Here is an 18,393-nt window from a genome sequence, read left to right on the forward strand (position 1 = left end):
AACTCCCTCTGTAAGCCAGGCAGGCCTTGAACTCACAGATATCCACATGCCTGCCTCTGCCTCCACAGTGCTGAATTGAAGTCATGTGTCCCCTCTACTTGGCTTGCTGCCACTTTTTAATTAGATCATATTATCTTCCAGTTATTTCTGCCATCAATGAATTAGATTTTTTTTTATTGAATTGAATTTCAGGCCAAATATTCAATTACTCCCTATAGTCCACCTTATCCATATCATTCTCCTCCTGTGCTTTGTACTTCGGGAATGCTAAATGTTAGTTTTTGTTTTCCCTCAACTGAGACTCGAACACTAGGTAATGTATGAGCTCAGATCATGTCTTTTTTTCACATTTATTTCCAGGGCATGGCAGAGTAAGTCTAATACTATGGTGATCTCAGTTGTGCTATTCAGGTCTCATTTTCAGTTTTATATCTGCAACAGGCCTTTGCTGATTTCCCAAGTCAAAATGGCCAACCTATATCACACAGCTGATTTATGATGTTGGCACAGTACAAATAACCATCAACTTATTACCCACTGTGTTTTTCATGTTTTAGTATGAATTACTGTAGAAGGATTATTTTTACTTTTCAATACTATAATATTTTACATAGTGAAAGAAAGGAGGAAAGAAAATAATGGAAATGAGGAAAAAGAGGGAGAGAGTATGCAGAACTAAGGAAATGGGCAAAAAATGAAGAGAAAACGAGAAAGATGAGAATAAAATAATAGCAAAAAAAAGATTTCCAGAAAAAAGTTAAGTAAATGAATAAATAATTAACTAGAGTAGAATATAGTGGTAAAAAAAGTTAAAAAAAATAATCTAACTGACCCTTAGGAGTAATCTGTACTAAAAGAAAGCCATAGTTGAATCCTAATTAGACAATTTGGGGAATTTAAGGCACAGATGTTTTTGGGCCCTAAGGAAGTGTACATGTGACTGAATTCATATGTAGAAGACAAGCACAGAGTAAATCCTTAGTTTTTTTTTTTTCAATGATACCAATAACCTCTTCTATTCTATTTTATAGAAGTTATTAATTTAAATATTCAGAAAATAAGCACTTATTATCTCAACCACCAAGGCAAATACAGCATGATAACATGTCAATTAATGTGTAATATTATCAGCTATAATAAACAATTTTAGAATAAAAAATGACAATAATCTTGCATTATGAAATGAACTATAGAAATGATCCCTGAAAGCATAGTCTTTTTTTTTTTTTTTTTTTTTGGTTTTTTGAGACAGGGTTTCTCTGTGTAGCCTTGCACATTTCCTGGATCTCGCTCTGTAGACCAGGCTGGCCTCGAACTCACAGAGATCCACCTGCCTTTACCTCCCGAGTGCTGAGATTAAAGGAGCGCGCCACCACCGCCCAGCATGATTCTTATATATGCTTTTGGAATATACAGTTTGTCTCTTCCTAATTCCAATTTTGAATATCTGTTATTTTACATTAGTCAGTTTACTCTTTTATTTATGTGTGTTGGTCTGTGTGTGTGTGTGTGTGTGTGTGTGTGTGTGTGTGTGCGCGCGTGTGTTATAAACTTGCACATGTGCGTGCCCTGGTGAACATTTTTATGTCGGGTAAAAACTTTCAGAGATTTTCCATCTACTTCCACCATGTGTCTCCTGGTGATTAAACCTAGGGACTGCAAGCTTTTTATCCACTTGGCTATCTCACCGCACTCGGTCTGAATGTTTTATCACTCGTATTGTATGTTAGGAGTATTCAAAAGCACGGGATCTATAATTTTAAAAATGTTAGAGTAGATTTCCTCGTATAAATTTTCTCTTAACTTTTTATTTCAACACTAAGACACATCACACAGGAGACATCACACAGGACAGATCATTCTCATGCATCATCATCTAAATGTCTTATCAGTTTGTGGTTGTTCCTTTCTTATAATTGACAAATAGAGTTTCTATGTCATTATATCCATGCAACTTTTCTCTTGAAAATACATAGGACATCATCCCACAACTGGCAAGAGGTAAAATTTGCAATAAGAGTTTACCGACTGGTTCCTGGATGGACATTAATCAGTATCCATCAAAACAAAATTTACTTTATAAATTTTTTCAGTGTGATGATGTTAATGACAGTTAAACCAGAGCAAACTTCAACAATATGTTGTCTACTTTGCAAAAACATTAACACAACATATGAAAATGCTACTAGTTACCTGAAAATACTTAACATATATTTACAGGAATCCATATAACTTAATGGCATGCACATATTTAACATCAAAAAATTATTTGACACTGTTGATACTCTGCCTTAGAAATAATGTCAAACTAGTATCTGAAACAAAGCTTTGTATAAGATAGAACCCCTTCTCCATATAGAGCTGTCTTTATAAAGTTACTGTGTGTAACAGAGACTGAAATGGCAAGCACTGAGCCTGCTTAGGTCTGCACCAGGTTCTCTGCTGTATGTTATGGTTGTTGAGTTGGTGTTCTTGTGAGACTTCTAACAATGGGAGCTGGTTATCTCTGACTTTTCGCCTGCCCTTGACTCTTTTCCTCCTATTGGGTTGCCTTGGCCAGCTTCAATATGAGGGCTTTTGTCTTGTTTTACTGTATGCTGTTGTGTCCTGTCTGTCTGTCTCTTGGAAATCTACTCTTTTCTGATGAGGAAAACAGAAGGGGTATATCTGGGGGAGAGAGAGGTGAGAAAGAGCTAGGAGTGGAGGGGGTTAAATTGTGGTTAGAATCTAATTTCAACAATTAAAAAGAAAAGCCTGGTGCTTGAACATTTTATATGAATCTTATTCATGTTTGTAGAGCTTACTTGAAAAGAATGTTAAAAGTCAAAATTCCTGCTTTTGTTTTTTAATAAAATTGCTTACCTTAATGAACTGTGATACTTAAATAAGCATTTTTTTCCTTAAAACTAAAAATAAAAGTACTGTTTCTTATTTAGAGAGTGATATTTAAACTGTATTTTCTTTTAAGCTTTAGTTTTAAGTTAGAAAGTCTACTTCATATTCATCCCCAGTAATACACAATTAAGTGTAATTCTAACAAGAATATAACACCTTATTGATATGAACACTATCATTAAACATACTGTGAAAGGACTGCTGTGCTCTGCAAACCAACATTGGTTTTGTCTAGAAACTTCACATCAAATATTTCACTGCACACATTGTTGAAGTTATCTTATTAACTTTATACTAGGAAGTACAAAAAAGAAATATTAATGATCATTATATTTGTGTAGAGGGAATATCCCAAGTCAAAAGATTCAGATATTTTAATTATAAAACTTACAGGCACCAAGAATGTTCATTAAGAGATGACATTAATTATCACTTTTTGGAAAATAGATATCACTATTTTATAATCTTAAAATAAGTGAATGACTACAGAATATATTATCTCTAACTTATTGTTACTTTGGTATGGCCGATCATTTCTTGTTGAAGGATACTCAATTATTTTTATAATATATTGTTCAAATCTATTTACAATGTTAATCTTATATAATACTATATTTTATATTATTTATAATCTTAATAAAATAATTTATAAAATGGATATTGAATGAATTAATGAGAATGAATGAACAGTACTCAGTATATATGAGTGCTAGGTTCTCCCTTAGCCTCTCCAAGGCAATAATATATTCTATAAAATGATGGTGTGATAATACTTTATCTGGGATAAAAAAATGAAGAAAAAAACCAGATACAGTAATTCTAATTTATTGTTACATATTTAACTTCTCATTGAGGTCAATTTTTAGTTGAATTTGTTTAAAGTATAATATGGACATGTTAGTATTAGAGTTACCTCTAAAAAGTATTATGAATGAATGTTAAGAAAAATGTTAAAATATATATTATAGTTAACTCAAATATCTAATGAATTTTTAACTATGACTACTTAAATGTTGTTTTAATTACAAATATATGAAATTTTAATCAAAAACACCACTTATTTTTAAGTCTATGTATGATATTGTCATTTTTCCATTAAACATAGTTCAGCAATCTTATTTACTCTAGTTTTGGATTTACGTTTCTATTTAACACAAATATCCATTGATAGCACTTTTTATGGGTGCTAGTAATTTAACCAAATTTCTAGCTTCCTACTCCTAGTAAGTATTCTAGAATTAGTTCAAATATATTCCATTTGACATTTATTTTTTTGACTTTTATTTCCAAATACTTTCCTTCCTTCCACTTGCTTCAGTATCTTTTAAAAACATTATAAGGAAAATGTTTCTTAAGTTAAATTTCAGCTCTTAAAAAATATGTAGACTACTCAGGTAGATACAAGTGATTGATAGGGTAAATTTAAAAGGTGGAGATATTTAGGGAGGGCAAGGTAAATAACCACTAAAGAGGGTAAACCAATCCATGGCTTAGACTATACTGATCACACGTATATCAGCACTGTTCAGTAAAATTTAATGTGTGTAAATGAGTTAAGATAGATAAATAATAACAAGATTGTAGATAATAATAAAACTAGTATATGTTAAATACTTAGTCTGAAATCTTTTTTCTTTCTTTGCATTTTTTAAGGCAGCATGACCAGTTTTTTGTTGTGGTAATGGACTCAAATTGATTATGCAAAATCAGAAGGCTAAACAAGAGAACAGAATGTGGACTTGAACTAGATTTCTGTCCCTTAAATTTAGTGTTCACAAAGGCTGTTACTTATCATAATCTGAAAATACACTAAATTACACAGGAAAATGATTTGGAATTTGTTTGTAGGGAGAGTATAAAGATGCCTGATTAATATCTGCTTTAAAACCATTAATTTAAAAACTAATATTTATAGAAATGGACATAGAGAGGTAAAACTTAACTTTTCATGGGCAAATGTATACACTTAAGCCCCTTACAACCCAAGTGTCAAATACCATATTAAATTTCAGTTGCCATAGTCCTGCTGTGTTCATTAGTACTATGAATGCTAACTGAGACACTTCAATTTTTTGACTTATTGAAAAAGGATATATAAATACCTAATGATGATTTAAAAAGTGACCAAAATAAATTAATTGCAACATGCAAACAGAGAAAACAATGAAAAATAGAAAATTAACACAGTACAAAATTTCATTAATTTATGAACATTGAAAACCTTCACTACAGGAAACTCTCCAATGTTTATGCTTTAGGGGATAATTAACCTCAGCAAAACAGCATGCACTGTACCATATCTGTATTTGTTGAAAAGAAATTGACTGACTTTATAATTCATTTCTGTTTAATTAAAGGTATCTTTTGAGTTTGAAAATATGTACAAAGCCTGTAATAAGGCATTTTATTGTTATACACTGGAAATTTTGAAGCAATACTATAATTAGCAACATAATGTGTGGTTTTATGACACTACTATTTTCTTTATTACATGTGTTTTTTAAATACAAAATAGTTAAAATAGTGACAAAATAAAAAGCACAAAATTTTCTTTAAAAGGGAACCAGAGTTATGACAATATAATGAGCAACACTCATTTATAATTTCAGTAACTTAAGTGAATTTTCTTGGTAGTTACATTGAGTATATTTATTTATTATTTTAACAGACATTTTGTAAATACATCTATGGTACCAAAACTATACTAGGATAAATGAATGCAGCAAGAAGAAAGACCATAATTTCTTGCAACATTTTATCCCAAGAGAGTCTAAGAATATACAAGTTAAACCTATGGTTAGGATTTACCTATGCATGTCACAATAGCAAATTATGTTTAGATAGTCTAATGTTCCTAGAACAGTTTCACATCATGAGATGGAATTAGAACCATCCAATGCAAAGGGAGAAGGATGCAAAGCTGCAAAGCCCAGCCGCAATGCAAAGCAAACCCATCTTGTAAGTCTCAGGGAACATTCTGGAAGAAAGACTAGAAAGACAGTAAAAACCAGAGGAGCAAGAATTTGCTGTGGGACTGTGCTTCCCAAGAATCTCAGAAGTTACAACCATAAAGTCTCACTAACATGACTGATTAAACATAAACTCAACAAGGACAACAACAACAGACATGCTCCCATGAACATAGGAACACTTAGGAGGTTCAATCCTACAAAAGAATCACAAACAACTAAGGAATGCTGAGAGCAGAGGAAATAACCTTCCTTGGGGCTGAGCATACAAACTTGTTATTCAATACTAGATGCTCATCCCTGAAAATATACACATAAGAAGCATTATAACACTGGTCAGCTTGTACTTATGTATTTAGGAATATGTGTGTGTGTGTGTGTATACATATATATATATATATGTGTGTGTGTGTGTGTTTGTGTATGTATTTGGGAATATATGTTTAATGTGTATGTATGTATATAACACTTAACTAATAAATTCATAAATTTGAAAGAGTGCAAGGAATGGCCTATGAGAGGGTTAAGAAGGAGGAGAGAGAAAAGTGGTAAATGGTGTAATAATATTATAACCTTTAAAAATAGAAAAATTTATAAAGCATTTGAAGATAATAACAAGAAAAACATGGTGTGTTAGGCAAACAAAAAGACAATACATATGGCAGTAAAAAGAAATAGAAAGAAAGAAAAAGAGAGAGAAGGAAAGAAAGAAGAAAAGCTGCAGTGTTTGTGAGAGTTGCATGAGATAAATTTGGAGACTGAAGTAATATTCAGGTGATAGATTCCCGTGCCATCATTAAGTGTTGGCCTGAATTTACCCTTTAAAGAAAATTCTAGAGGATGGAGAAGAATACGGATTATTTAGTAAAACATATACAATTAAGGAATTGATTTGGTTGGGTTAACTCTTATTTTAAAAGATTCACATACTCTCTACAACTTGCGTCTAACACTCATGTTTTACAATATCTCCAACAACCAACAGGTTGGTCTTCTTTTTGAACTATAACAGAGAACTTTTTGAAGGTGGAGGACATGTAATTCTATGTCCCCTAAAAAACATTCTGTTTCTCACTAAGGTATTTAGTAGAAACTAGAATAATTTCTCTTTAAAAAACATGCCTTTGATATTCACCAATACCAATTTAGATATTTATACTTGTTAGGAATCATATCTTTGAAAACTGTTTAATGCCAGAAAATGTAGCTGTTATTTTAGGGCTTGTCAAAACTGTGATTCACATAGAATAATACAAGTGATGTACATTTAAAGGAATATTCATGGGTAGTGTTTGCCTTATATTAGTAACTTTGTTCTAAAGCTAACAAATAAAGTGGATAAATAGAATCAATTGAGTGTTATCAGATACTGGAGTAACATTAGGACCAGTTTAATTAAATTCATTTTGTTACAAACCATAACAATTAAATGGATGGTAATAATAATTAATATAACATAAGTGCCTTCTATATAAGCTTTTCTCTGTGTGGCAACATAAAAAAAACATGAAGAATATTTCCCATGCTGGTTGGCCCATTGAATGAGTCCTGTATAAAATCATCATTTTAAAATAAATATAGACAGGAAACAAGTCTTTCAAATAGCAATGAAATATTAAGATAGCAGCTGATACATGGCTTCAACTCTATTGAGGTAATGATCTTTATTTTAAAATTTATATGAATAAACTTACTTTTTATAGGAAATCAATTTTCAACAAATTCTTACTGAGTTGCCTATTTTAAATATAAGTGGTTACTACTCTAATGTGTACAAACTATTGGTTTTTAATTCTATAGCTTCAACAAAATCATGCTGGTCAATTTGGGCAAAGTTTAATTCTCATAAATGTTTATAAAGTATGCCTCATAAATTGTCTTCTTTCCTTTTTTGAATGATGCAGTGATTATAGGTTACTTTAGTATTCATACAAACAGGAATTTTGGGATAAATTTAAATATAACTTTAGTATCATTCTTTACTCTTATTATGAGCAACATTATTGGAGAAAATAGAATAGATAAACAAGATAATGTCAATATAATACTTTAAATGAAATTATTGCATGATAAAATTTTACTTTAGATTATGTGATTTAAAGAACCATTCCAAGTTCTTCTGGGATAAATTCAAATGGAAATCAATTTCCTTTGGAGATGTAATTTGCTTGATTTTCTTTTCTACCAACTTATGTCACAAGATCTTGATTTCTTTGAGTATGTGCCTAACATTGTTTTTAAAAAGTGCATATATCATGGTCTATATAAACCATGCACAAGCGCACTGCATAAGCCATATATAGATTAAAGGATATATGTGAGTCTGAGTAGGAAATGGATGCATGTTTTATATTCTCAATGTGTTCCCTAGATAAATGTTTCCAATTACTAATATCTTGATAGAAGTGATCTCTTTATTTTTTGATACTATTTTGAGTTTTTCTCTATATTTAAGCAATTTGTTGTTTAGAAACATAAAAATATGTTTGCTGTTTTCCCCAACTTTTCAAAAGTTGAATGTAATGAGATAATGAGATGAAATTATGCAATATGTGATGTTTTATTTTCTCTTAAATATAATCTAAATTAATTATTATTCATAATATCAACCAATAGGTGTTATATTTTAAAAATCAAAAACACTATTTATATAATTATATGTCAGGCTTAGCTAATTTAAATTGTATCATGAAATTATAAAATAACACCAGGTATGGTTCCATTTTCTCCAAAAGTTAATTTTCTTACTAGTTAATACTAATGTACTAATTAATACTTTCAAATGGATATACTAAATTAATGCAAATACTTAAAATTCCTATGTGGTATAAATTCTCTGTATTCATATATATGCATTTATTTATAGAAAATAATTGCTTTATTATACTGATTTTTTTCTATAAATTGTATGTGATGGTAAGTAATAAAAACAAGTATTTATCACTCATTTGTGCTATTCCTTTTTAAAATACCCACTTGTACTTTTAAATCTCTCACTAAATCATTTTCATTGTACTTTGATTTTTTTTAATTTCTGTACTTCCAAATTATTATAATTTAGCCCTGATTATCTACATTGTTCAGCTACCTCAAATAATGGCAAAAATGTAAGAAAAAGAGGAAGGCATCTGAGGGACAAATAGTTTACTTGACTCTCTACCCCTTGGCTTTCTCTTACAACTCATTCTCTAGTTAGAATCATCACCCAATATAGCTTTGGCTGTAACTAAATGGGCACAAGTAAAATAACATCGATACCTCTATGAGTAACAACTGCAAGGTCTTTAGTTCTTTCTATCTGTTCAGCATTTCGTGGTCTTCTCCTTGTACTTTGTGTATCTGCTTGATGAGGAGAGAGCTGGTCCTTGGATGTGTTGTGATCCAGACCTGAATTTCTGAGACGTGTAACTTGCACTCGCTGTTCCTCGGCAAGTCTATGGCTGGTGACAGCTGTAACACTGGATACAGTAACATCTGCAGGTGTGCTAGCAACAGCAATAGCACCAGTGGCAGTCCTGTTATGCTCCTCTAACTCACCAGTGGAGGTAGTGTGGGTCAATGGAGAAGAACCTGTGGGACACAGTAGCACTAGATGCTAACTTTTTCTTTTGAATTTTTTTTTAGCTTTTTGATAAGTTTAATCAATTATATTTTCTACTATTACCTTAAGGATTATCAGCATGGTCAATTAAAACACAGGCACACCACTAAAACGTGAAGTCCACCAGACCCCCCCCAGGATCGTGTGTATCAAGCTATGAATGCAATTACAAACAAAATAAAACGCTCTAACAGAATACATTAAGGTGGACAAAGGTGGAAGATAAAATTCTTTGCAGGACCCTCAATCCGTGATTTTCTTCTTTTTAGCTCACTGGTTGATTTTTAGTAGATACAGATTTGACAGAATGAATAACTGTATAACAACACTTTTCCCAAAATTATGCTTTGAATAATAGGGCTTCATATCAATTCAATTTCTGGGAAAATATCAAGCTTTTCTCTTTTAAAACAAGCAAGTGCAAAAGAAAATTTGAAATCAAAGCATGAATGAAAAACAAAGTGATGAAAAAGTGAGACTCTGAGAGTATTATGTATAAATAAATGTTCATCCTAATCTCATTTGCAAGGCAAGGATCCAAGATATTCAAGGCCATGAGTTATTTTCCTCTTATACTGTTGACATGCTGCCTGAAATTAGTTAATATTTTTCATTATTTGAATTAAAAAATTTTAGATAAAGTAATTCTAAAATGAATAAAATTTAAAAAATGACATTAGTTAATATTTTTCATTATTTGAATTGAAAAATTTTAGATAAAGCAATTCTAAAATGAATAAACTTTAAAAAATTATTTCATTTTGAAGTGAAAAGAAAAACAGGGATTTTTTTTAATCCAACAATGTTTTAAAATAACAATGAATATTTCTAAATATTACTAGTTCATTATATGCAAGTATACTGATTATTAAACATCTATTTATAAGTGCATGTATCTTACTACTATTTATTGTAACTGTAAATATAGGACTACATATTTCTCTTCTACATTAAATTTCCAAATTAGGATTTTCTTTTTTAAATCAATATTTATGAAGTTTGTACATTCTTGATTTGGAATGATTATCATTTAGTAAAAATTAACCTTATTGTAGAATCATAGAACTTGTTGAGTATATATTTAAATGAATCCTTAAATGCTTAACAAGAATAAAATCACTCAATCTTGTAGCTTGAACTATTAGTAAAGACTGAAAGGTCCTGCATAAAAAGTTTCTGAATATTTTAAGTTAATAGAATGATATATTTTTTATTTTTATGCATACTTCTCAGTATTTTGTATTTCAGTATGCTGAATTAGGCCTTTTTGACAAACATATGTAAGGTTGTTTAACCACTCCAAAAGGAGTAAATTGCAGCATCAGTTAGAGGGTTTATATGAGCGAGAATTGTTGAAGCCAAGGTTGGATAAAGCACAGGGACAAATAACCAAATGAATGGAAGCACAGGATCTATGAACCAAAGGCTGAGGGGCCCCCAACTGGATCAGGCCCCCTGAACGGGTGAGACAGTCATTTGGCTTGATCTGTTTGGGAGGCAGCTGTGTGTTGGTGCCGGGTCCTGGGCTAGTTGCATGAGTTGGCTGTTTGAATCCTGGGACCTATGCAGGGACACTTGGCTCGGTCTGGGAGGGGGGGACTGGACCTGGCTGGACTGAGTCTACCAGGTCGATCCCGGTCCTCTGGGGGGAGACCTTGATCTGGAGGAGGTGGGAATGGGGAGTGGGGTGGGGGGAGGGGAAGGGGGCGAGAGTGGGAGAACAGGGGAATCTGTGGCTATTATGTTGAACTAAATGATGTTGTAAAATAAATTTACTTGAAAAAAAATTTGATAGAGTTCTACATTGTGTTTTTCTTTTCTCGTGCTGTTCACATATTAGAGGATGTGGTAATCCTGTTTGTCTAAAACTCAAAATGTAAGGTGGATGAATATGGAAGCCCTTAATTGCTAGGCAGGAAAGTGTAGAGGTAATTGCCATGAACTTTTCCAATATGAATTCCCAAACTCATCAATCTCATCAAACCTTCACAAGATTTATATAATAATAACACATGAAAGAAACAGAGATGAAATACACATGCAAATTAACAGATTATATCGAACAATAAATGTATTTTAAAATATCAATCAGAAAAAAAATAAGTTCACATGCTAACGTGACCTGGTTAGAATCCACTATACTCACAGTAGCTGTGCAAATATGCTTGTGATACTTACTAATATAATATTTAATAAGGATAATCTTTATTCATATTGACAAATAACTGCTTACATGACTTTCATGCAGCAATGGTGAGTCATTTCCATGAAATGTCGTCTTATTTCTTGTGATTGTGAATGCAAATTTAATTAAACTTTCTATTTTAAAATTTTATGAAAGCCAGATGAAAACCTAGCTTAAACACATGTAGTGCTTCAATGTAGCATCCAAAATTTAATTTGATGTATGATGTTATTTTATGTGTGTGTGTGTGTGTGTGTGTGTGTGTGTGTGTGTGTGTGTGTGTGTTGTGTTGTGTTTTGTGGCTGGGAGACAAGGGTGTCAGATCACTTAAAGTGGAGTTTCAGGTGGCTTTGAAACCTGACAGGTAGGATCTGTAACTGAGCTCCTGTTTTCTTTATGAGCTCTGCAGTAAGTGCTCTTAATCACTGAACCACCTTTCTGGCTGCAAGGCTTTTGGTTTAAATAAGTAAATCACTTAGCTATAAACATGCCATACTAAAAGCATGGAAAATAAAGGAATTTGTACTCTCTCTAAAACATGACGGGTGAGTTGAATGAGCGCACCTCACTACAAAGCCATTATGATTAATTTGAAATAAAATGCATTTGAGAAACAACTTCTTATTGATTTTTGATTTTTGAAAACAGGCTTAGGTGGCAACTCTAATTATTCACCAGAAAGTTTCTGATAGATTATCAGAACCACTTTTTCACAGCACCTAGGACATAGTTACAAGTCCAGATTAAACTTGGAATGTGAATCCATGTTTGGTACAATTTAGAAGGAGGATCTTTGAGCATCACAATCTTGAAGATTTCAGCATTAACCTCTATTTTTGAGCAATGGTAATAGTAATTATTTATTTTTCCATCACCCCAAAATATAACAAGATTTAGTGAGGATGCAACAAAAACTCCGTTTCTTTAAAACCAAAGTCTAGCCAAACATGTTTTTCAATCAGATATTTTATGAATCAGTTATGTTTTACCACACTGTCTTATTATTCCACCAACATACTAGAATGCAAGCAAAGTGTAGATTTAGATATTTGGATATCTGCTTATTGCTGCAGACCTATATCTTGATTAGTGTCTGGAATAGAGTAGGCACTCAAAAAATATATGAAGTATATGAGTGGATTTAATAATAAAGCTCAAATCTGATTATTAGTAACAAGTAGGATAATTTAAATGAACTATTACTAAAAATATTTACCATGGAAACGTCACATTTATAACACTTTCATGGTTAAAAGGAAATTCCAAATGGGAATAGGAAACAGGTTAACTCTGACCTATATTTTCAGAAACATCACTTTGAGAAAGTGTGATATCTGAATATTTTGAAGTAAACCATAAAACACTTTTTACCACTTCAGAATGTGATAATGCAGTCTGGTGGTATGATGGGTTTACTTGCAATATTGAGACATCTTCAAATTGAGGAGTAAATATGATTAATGAAAATAATAGGAATAACTATATTTAATATAGGGAGATCTATTTATAAGAGCCATACTGAATCCTCCAATATGATAGTAAAAACATCCATTATCATTTTATAGAATATTTTTGTAGTTATTTACATCAAGCATAAACCAGTTCAGAATAATGATACTGGCACCTGTTTAAGTTGAGAGTATAAGAAACATTAAGTTTTTAAATCATGTAAATGTATTTCAAGCATGTAAATGAATTAAATATGTTTAATAGCTTAAAATCATTAAAAATGTCTGCACACATTACTGTCTACACACATGGCATCTGTCAATGTTGACACAATCCCTAGAATAAAATGCATCAACAAGGCACTATTAAATATATAAAAAAAGCTTAAAATGGAGTGTATCAATAATGCAGTATTATATATATATACATATATATATAATAATTTATCCAGTCTTAAATCTAATGTTTAACTTTTTTCTAAAAAAATGAAGTATGCTGCTGTAAAATTACAAAACAATTGCCTTCAACAGCACATTAAAACATAACAAGACATACAACCAAATTAATGGAAAAATGTACATTCCAAAAAAAAATCTGTTCACCACTTAAACAGAATTGTGTATATAAAGTGTTTAAAAAAATTAGATTGTCCTGTAATTATGGTGAGTTATATTTTAAAATACTGTGTTTATAACATGAAACATATCTAAAATATAAATTCATTATGATTAATAAGACATTTCCCCATATAAAAAGAAAAGTGAAATGATATACATATACAACACATGTTTATACAAATCATAAGTGTGTGTCACACTTGGAATCATGACAATGGAGAATGGCAGTCTTACACATGCACGTTATAATAGTCAGAAATGGTGTGTACAATATCCAACTTGGATTTGTAAGGCATTTTCATAAAAATTATTTTTGTACAGCTTTATAACATTAACAATAAATATATAAGTTAAGAAACATAAGCCATTATAAAAGTATAATTTAGAGAATGTACAAAATAAAATCTTACATGACTGAATTAAAAATTCCTTTTTATTAAACTTAAAACCGATTATTATGACACATTGATTTCTAATTACTGTCCAATTCATCCAGAAGTTAAGAAAGAATATCTGCTAAATGTGAGTATATGGCCCCAAAATGAATACATTAAATATGTATTTACAGTCCAAGAAGATTCCACTAGCTGTTTGTGTGAGCATTGGTTTGTGCAAGCTATCTTCCCTGATCCTGTCACTTCCTTAATTTCAGTATTTTATCTGAATCAAATCAATGAAATTGTATATAGTTCATAACAATAACAAGACATGTTATGGTGAAAAATGTAATAAACATTTAAAATGAAAACATGCAAAACAAAAAATGCACATATTTATATCCAAAATGAAGTAATGCCAAAATGAAATAAAGATACTCCTAACGTTGCAATTATCTCCATGTCATCATTTACACATTTTATTATTTTCATTCATTTAAATGATTTTGTAATTTGCTTTTCCTTTTTTAAAAATATTTTTTAGATTTATTTTTATTATTTTATGAGTGTTTTACCTGCATGTAAATCTGTGTACCAGATTCATGCTTGGTTCCCAAGGGGATGTGAGCCTCCATTTGGATGTTGGGAATTGAACCCAAGTTCTTTGCAACAACAAGAAATGTTCTTAACCATGAGTCAACTCTCCAGCCCTGCTTTCCTTCTTATATTAAACATCATTTATATGACTCTTGCAGGGGAAATGCCAATGCATGAAAGCACTACCACACTCACTGAATTTGGTGTTTAAAATCAAAGGATGCCTCTGCTTCATCATGTCTGATGCTACTGTTTTTACTAAGCATATAGTAGCTGAAAAAACAGCTAAGTCATTTTGCATTTCAAATGATAATAATTGCCACAAGTTCAAAGCTGTGTCCAGTAGAGTCTAATAGAATTCAAGGTCAAATCAACATTCAAATTAGAGAAGAGACATGTAAACTGAGACAGAAAACCTTTGAAATGATACAAAATAGTGTTTTCTTTTAATCAACTATTATTTATTTAAACTGCCACTGTCCAGAGTATTTAAAGTTATTATCGAACCAGAATTTACTTATAAATCAGCTTTAAGAACAGTTCTATATTGATCTTATGAAATTATATTTTAAATTGAAATACTAAATTAATGTTGAATTTACATTAAATTTTTGATATTTAAAAATTCTCAATGAATATAATTTACCTTGACAATTAATTGGGAATGTTACAATTCAAACACAAGTACTGTTACTTGTGTTTACTTTCTTAAGTGCTATCAAATAATCTGTATCAAATAACATGACATCATCATGTATAGGTAAATAGGAAGTACATACTCATTTAAAATGTATTGGAGGGTTTAGAAAGAAATGTCTTTCAGACTTTGTATTGCAAACTGTTCATGTTCTCTAAGTTACACATATGTTTTTAACTTAATAGTAAGTATAAATTAATATTTAGTTTTATATTGGCTTGGCTATTGCTCATTGAGTACAAACTGTCTCAATGATGAAAGTGAATAATAATAAGATATTTTTCATTAAAATGAAATTCATGAGAATTTAGCCAATTGACTGTCACATTTACTAAATCAATACTGTCATAAAATGTATATTAAGCAAATTATTTTCTGTGTCAAGTTATTTGACATCCAAAAAGAATCCCATATTGTGAATTATTTGAAGTGATGATGAATTTACATATCAAATAATGGTAAATTCCTTTGGAAAATGATTTGTAGAAATATCAAAATGATCACACAGCATTCATAGAACTGTGCTGATCACAATGAAAATTCTACATTTAAATATAAATGTATGAATTGTATGATAAATAACAAATTTTATCAAAATACAAGAAAAAATAGGATGATTTATTACAACCAAAAATAGAATCAATGAAATTTCCATTAGAATCTTGAAAATATTACTTCTCTTCTCAAATGATCATTTAGTGTTTAATGTGTTGATTACAATTAAGCGGCAGTGTCCAGGGTGAGCACCTCATTACCCTCATTTATTTACATTTTGGAAATCTCTACTACACACACACCACTTGGAGGAATCCACAAAACATGATTTGAAGTCTTTGCTATAACTAAGCACAAATGTCTTCCAAGAAGCCACACTGGTAACACTGAAAATCTACTACACAGGTTCTGAATGTGAATAATGGCAAGGGTCCTAGGTTTGCATATATTTTGCATGTCTTGCCACATCTAACTTCAACTGTCTTTCAACCTGACAGTTTAGCTCTTGTCTGAAACAGATCTTCTCATTGAACTTGAGAAGCATTTCCTGTCACCAGCTACCACCCGAACAATAAAATATAGCTATATATGTATATGTTACATATATAAATATTATACAATTTTCATTGAAGATTCAGAGGTATTATTACGAAAAATTCCATACACCTTCTTCCATGATTTTATATCAGAAACATTACCTTCATAGTCATCCTGTTTTTAGAAATCCATGTATATTAGTACTAACTAGAAAGCAGACACTACAATTTTTTTATATTTACTTACTCTACTTTCTCTTAGAAGTTAAATAAAATATTTATCTAGTATTGACCAGAAGATAAACATGCAAAAATGAATAAAAATTTTCATTACACAACTTTCTTCATTCTCCAAAGCTATATATTTTATTCTGTACTTAGTTATAATTATTGGCTATTAAATGCCTGATTATTAATATATCAACATCACTAAATAATTTGCCATCTCTAGATATGTCTAAATGATATATAGAGAGATATATCATATCCCATTCAACTGAGTTTATATTTCACATACAAGAATAGAATAATAAGGAGTATTTTATACTGCATGTACAAAAATTAGTGTGTAAAGACCAGAAGTAACATTCCATTAATTTGAAAGTTCCTCTTGTATAGTTCCTCAAATTGGCTCCATGTTTCCCCTTTTTTTCATTTTAGGAGAGCTGTTTCTAAAATACAAACTTTTATGATATTATTTTTATTTTGATCATAAAGGGAGACAAATAGGAAAAGTTGAAGCTGAGGTTTCTTCTTACATTAGTAATGACCTCTCTCTCAATGCTCCTGGGCCCTGGCTAAAGTTATTGTATGTAAAAATACATGTTATTTTTGTTTCCTTCTATATTTCAGTTCAATTTTGAGAAGAGGGTTGCCATTAATTTTACAGATTTCAAATGTATCTTTTATTATTTTTTTCCAATACAGAGTTTCTGTATGAAATACCCCTGGCTGTCTGGGAAATCACTTTGTATATCAGGCTGGCCTTGAACTCACAGAGATCCACCTGCCTCTGCCACCCAAGTTATGGGAATCAAGGCATGCACCATTACTGCTCAGTTTTAAGTATATTTTAAAGTATGCATTGTGCAGAGTTTATACATATTATGTGACCTAAAGGAACCAAGCATCTACCCTTCCTTCCACAATTTACTTTCCCCAATTTTTTCTTAATCATTAAAGTTTTTTCTTAGGTAGAAATGCTTGGCAAATTTTGGAAGATATTCACTTTAGGGAAGAATAAGAAACTTACCATTTTACTATTTAATTATGCTTACTGAGATCTGATTGACCAAAACCTAATAACTGATCTCACACAATTATTTATGTAATTAGAAGTCGTTGTTTACCACTGCTGTGTGCAAGAAAGGTGTGGGTGGATAGGAATCAGCTGACCTTCTGGAGGAAATACCATTATAGGCTTGGTTGTGTACAAGTTGCTGAGCAACTGGTAGGAATTGTCATAAGAAGGCTGATGTAATGGAGTCTACTAGAACCCCAGGCAAAAAAGTCTTATTTTCCTATATCAGACACTCTGCAGAACATTTGCATATTTTATAGTAGGAAAGTTATACCAGAAGAATTTGCATGAAAAAATCATTGTCTTAGAAAATAGCATAAAGGGGGAACCTGAAAAAATAAGTGTTATAATTAAAATAGGTAATGCAATGCTATTGATAGTAATGAATGCTATAAAATTATAGCAGAGATTTACATGGTTTATATTTAGCACTAAGTGTACTTAGGATTTTAGCTTGATTACAGGACAGAGGATGTTAAATTTTAGTCATCACAGAAAGAGAGCTGAATGACAGGATCACAAATGCCATAAATTTTACCACTGTGACTTCTGGTCAACCCTCTTTGACTTAATTCTCTAGGAGTATAGAGTTTAATCCTTAGGGTGATATAAACCTGAAGGTTAATTAGGTCTTCCTTTTTTCAAAGCCTCCCTGGAGATGAGATAGGTAAATTT

The 18,393-nt window shown here is 31.1% G+C and overlaps 1 protein-coding gene across 6 annotated transcripts in view; it reads right to left on the reverse strand.

The window, feature by feature from the left end:
* The window catches only part of Csmd3 (CUB and Sushi multiple domains 3), a 1,154,880-nt gene that overhangs the window by 713,465 nt on the left and 423,022 nt on the right, over positions 1 to 18,393 (reverse strand). For 3 of the 6 annotated variants that reach the window (XM_028867960.2, XM_028867959.2, XM_028867961.2), the window contains exon 7: positions 9,123 to 9,434. The exons of the other annotated variants lie outside the window; for them this stretch is intronic. In XM_028867960.2, the coding sequence (XP_028723793.1) occupies positions 9,123 to 9,434 (312 nt within the window). The remainder of the gene's footprint in view (positions 1 to 9,122; positions 9,435 to 18,393) is intronic. 6 annotated transcript variants of the gene reach the window in all.

This window comes from Peromyscus leucopus, chromosome 20 (genome assembly GCF_004664715.2).
Source record: "Peromyscus leucopus breed LL Stock chromosome 20, UCI_PerLeu_2.1, whole genome shotgun sequence".
Taxonomy (NCBI): Eukaryota; Metazoa; Chordata; class Mammalia; order Rodentia; family Cricetidae; genus Peromyscus; species Peromyscus leucopus.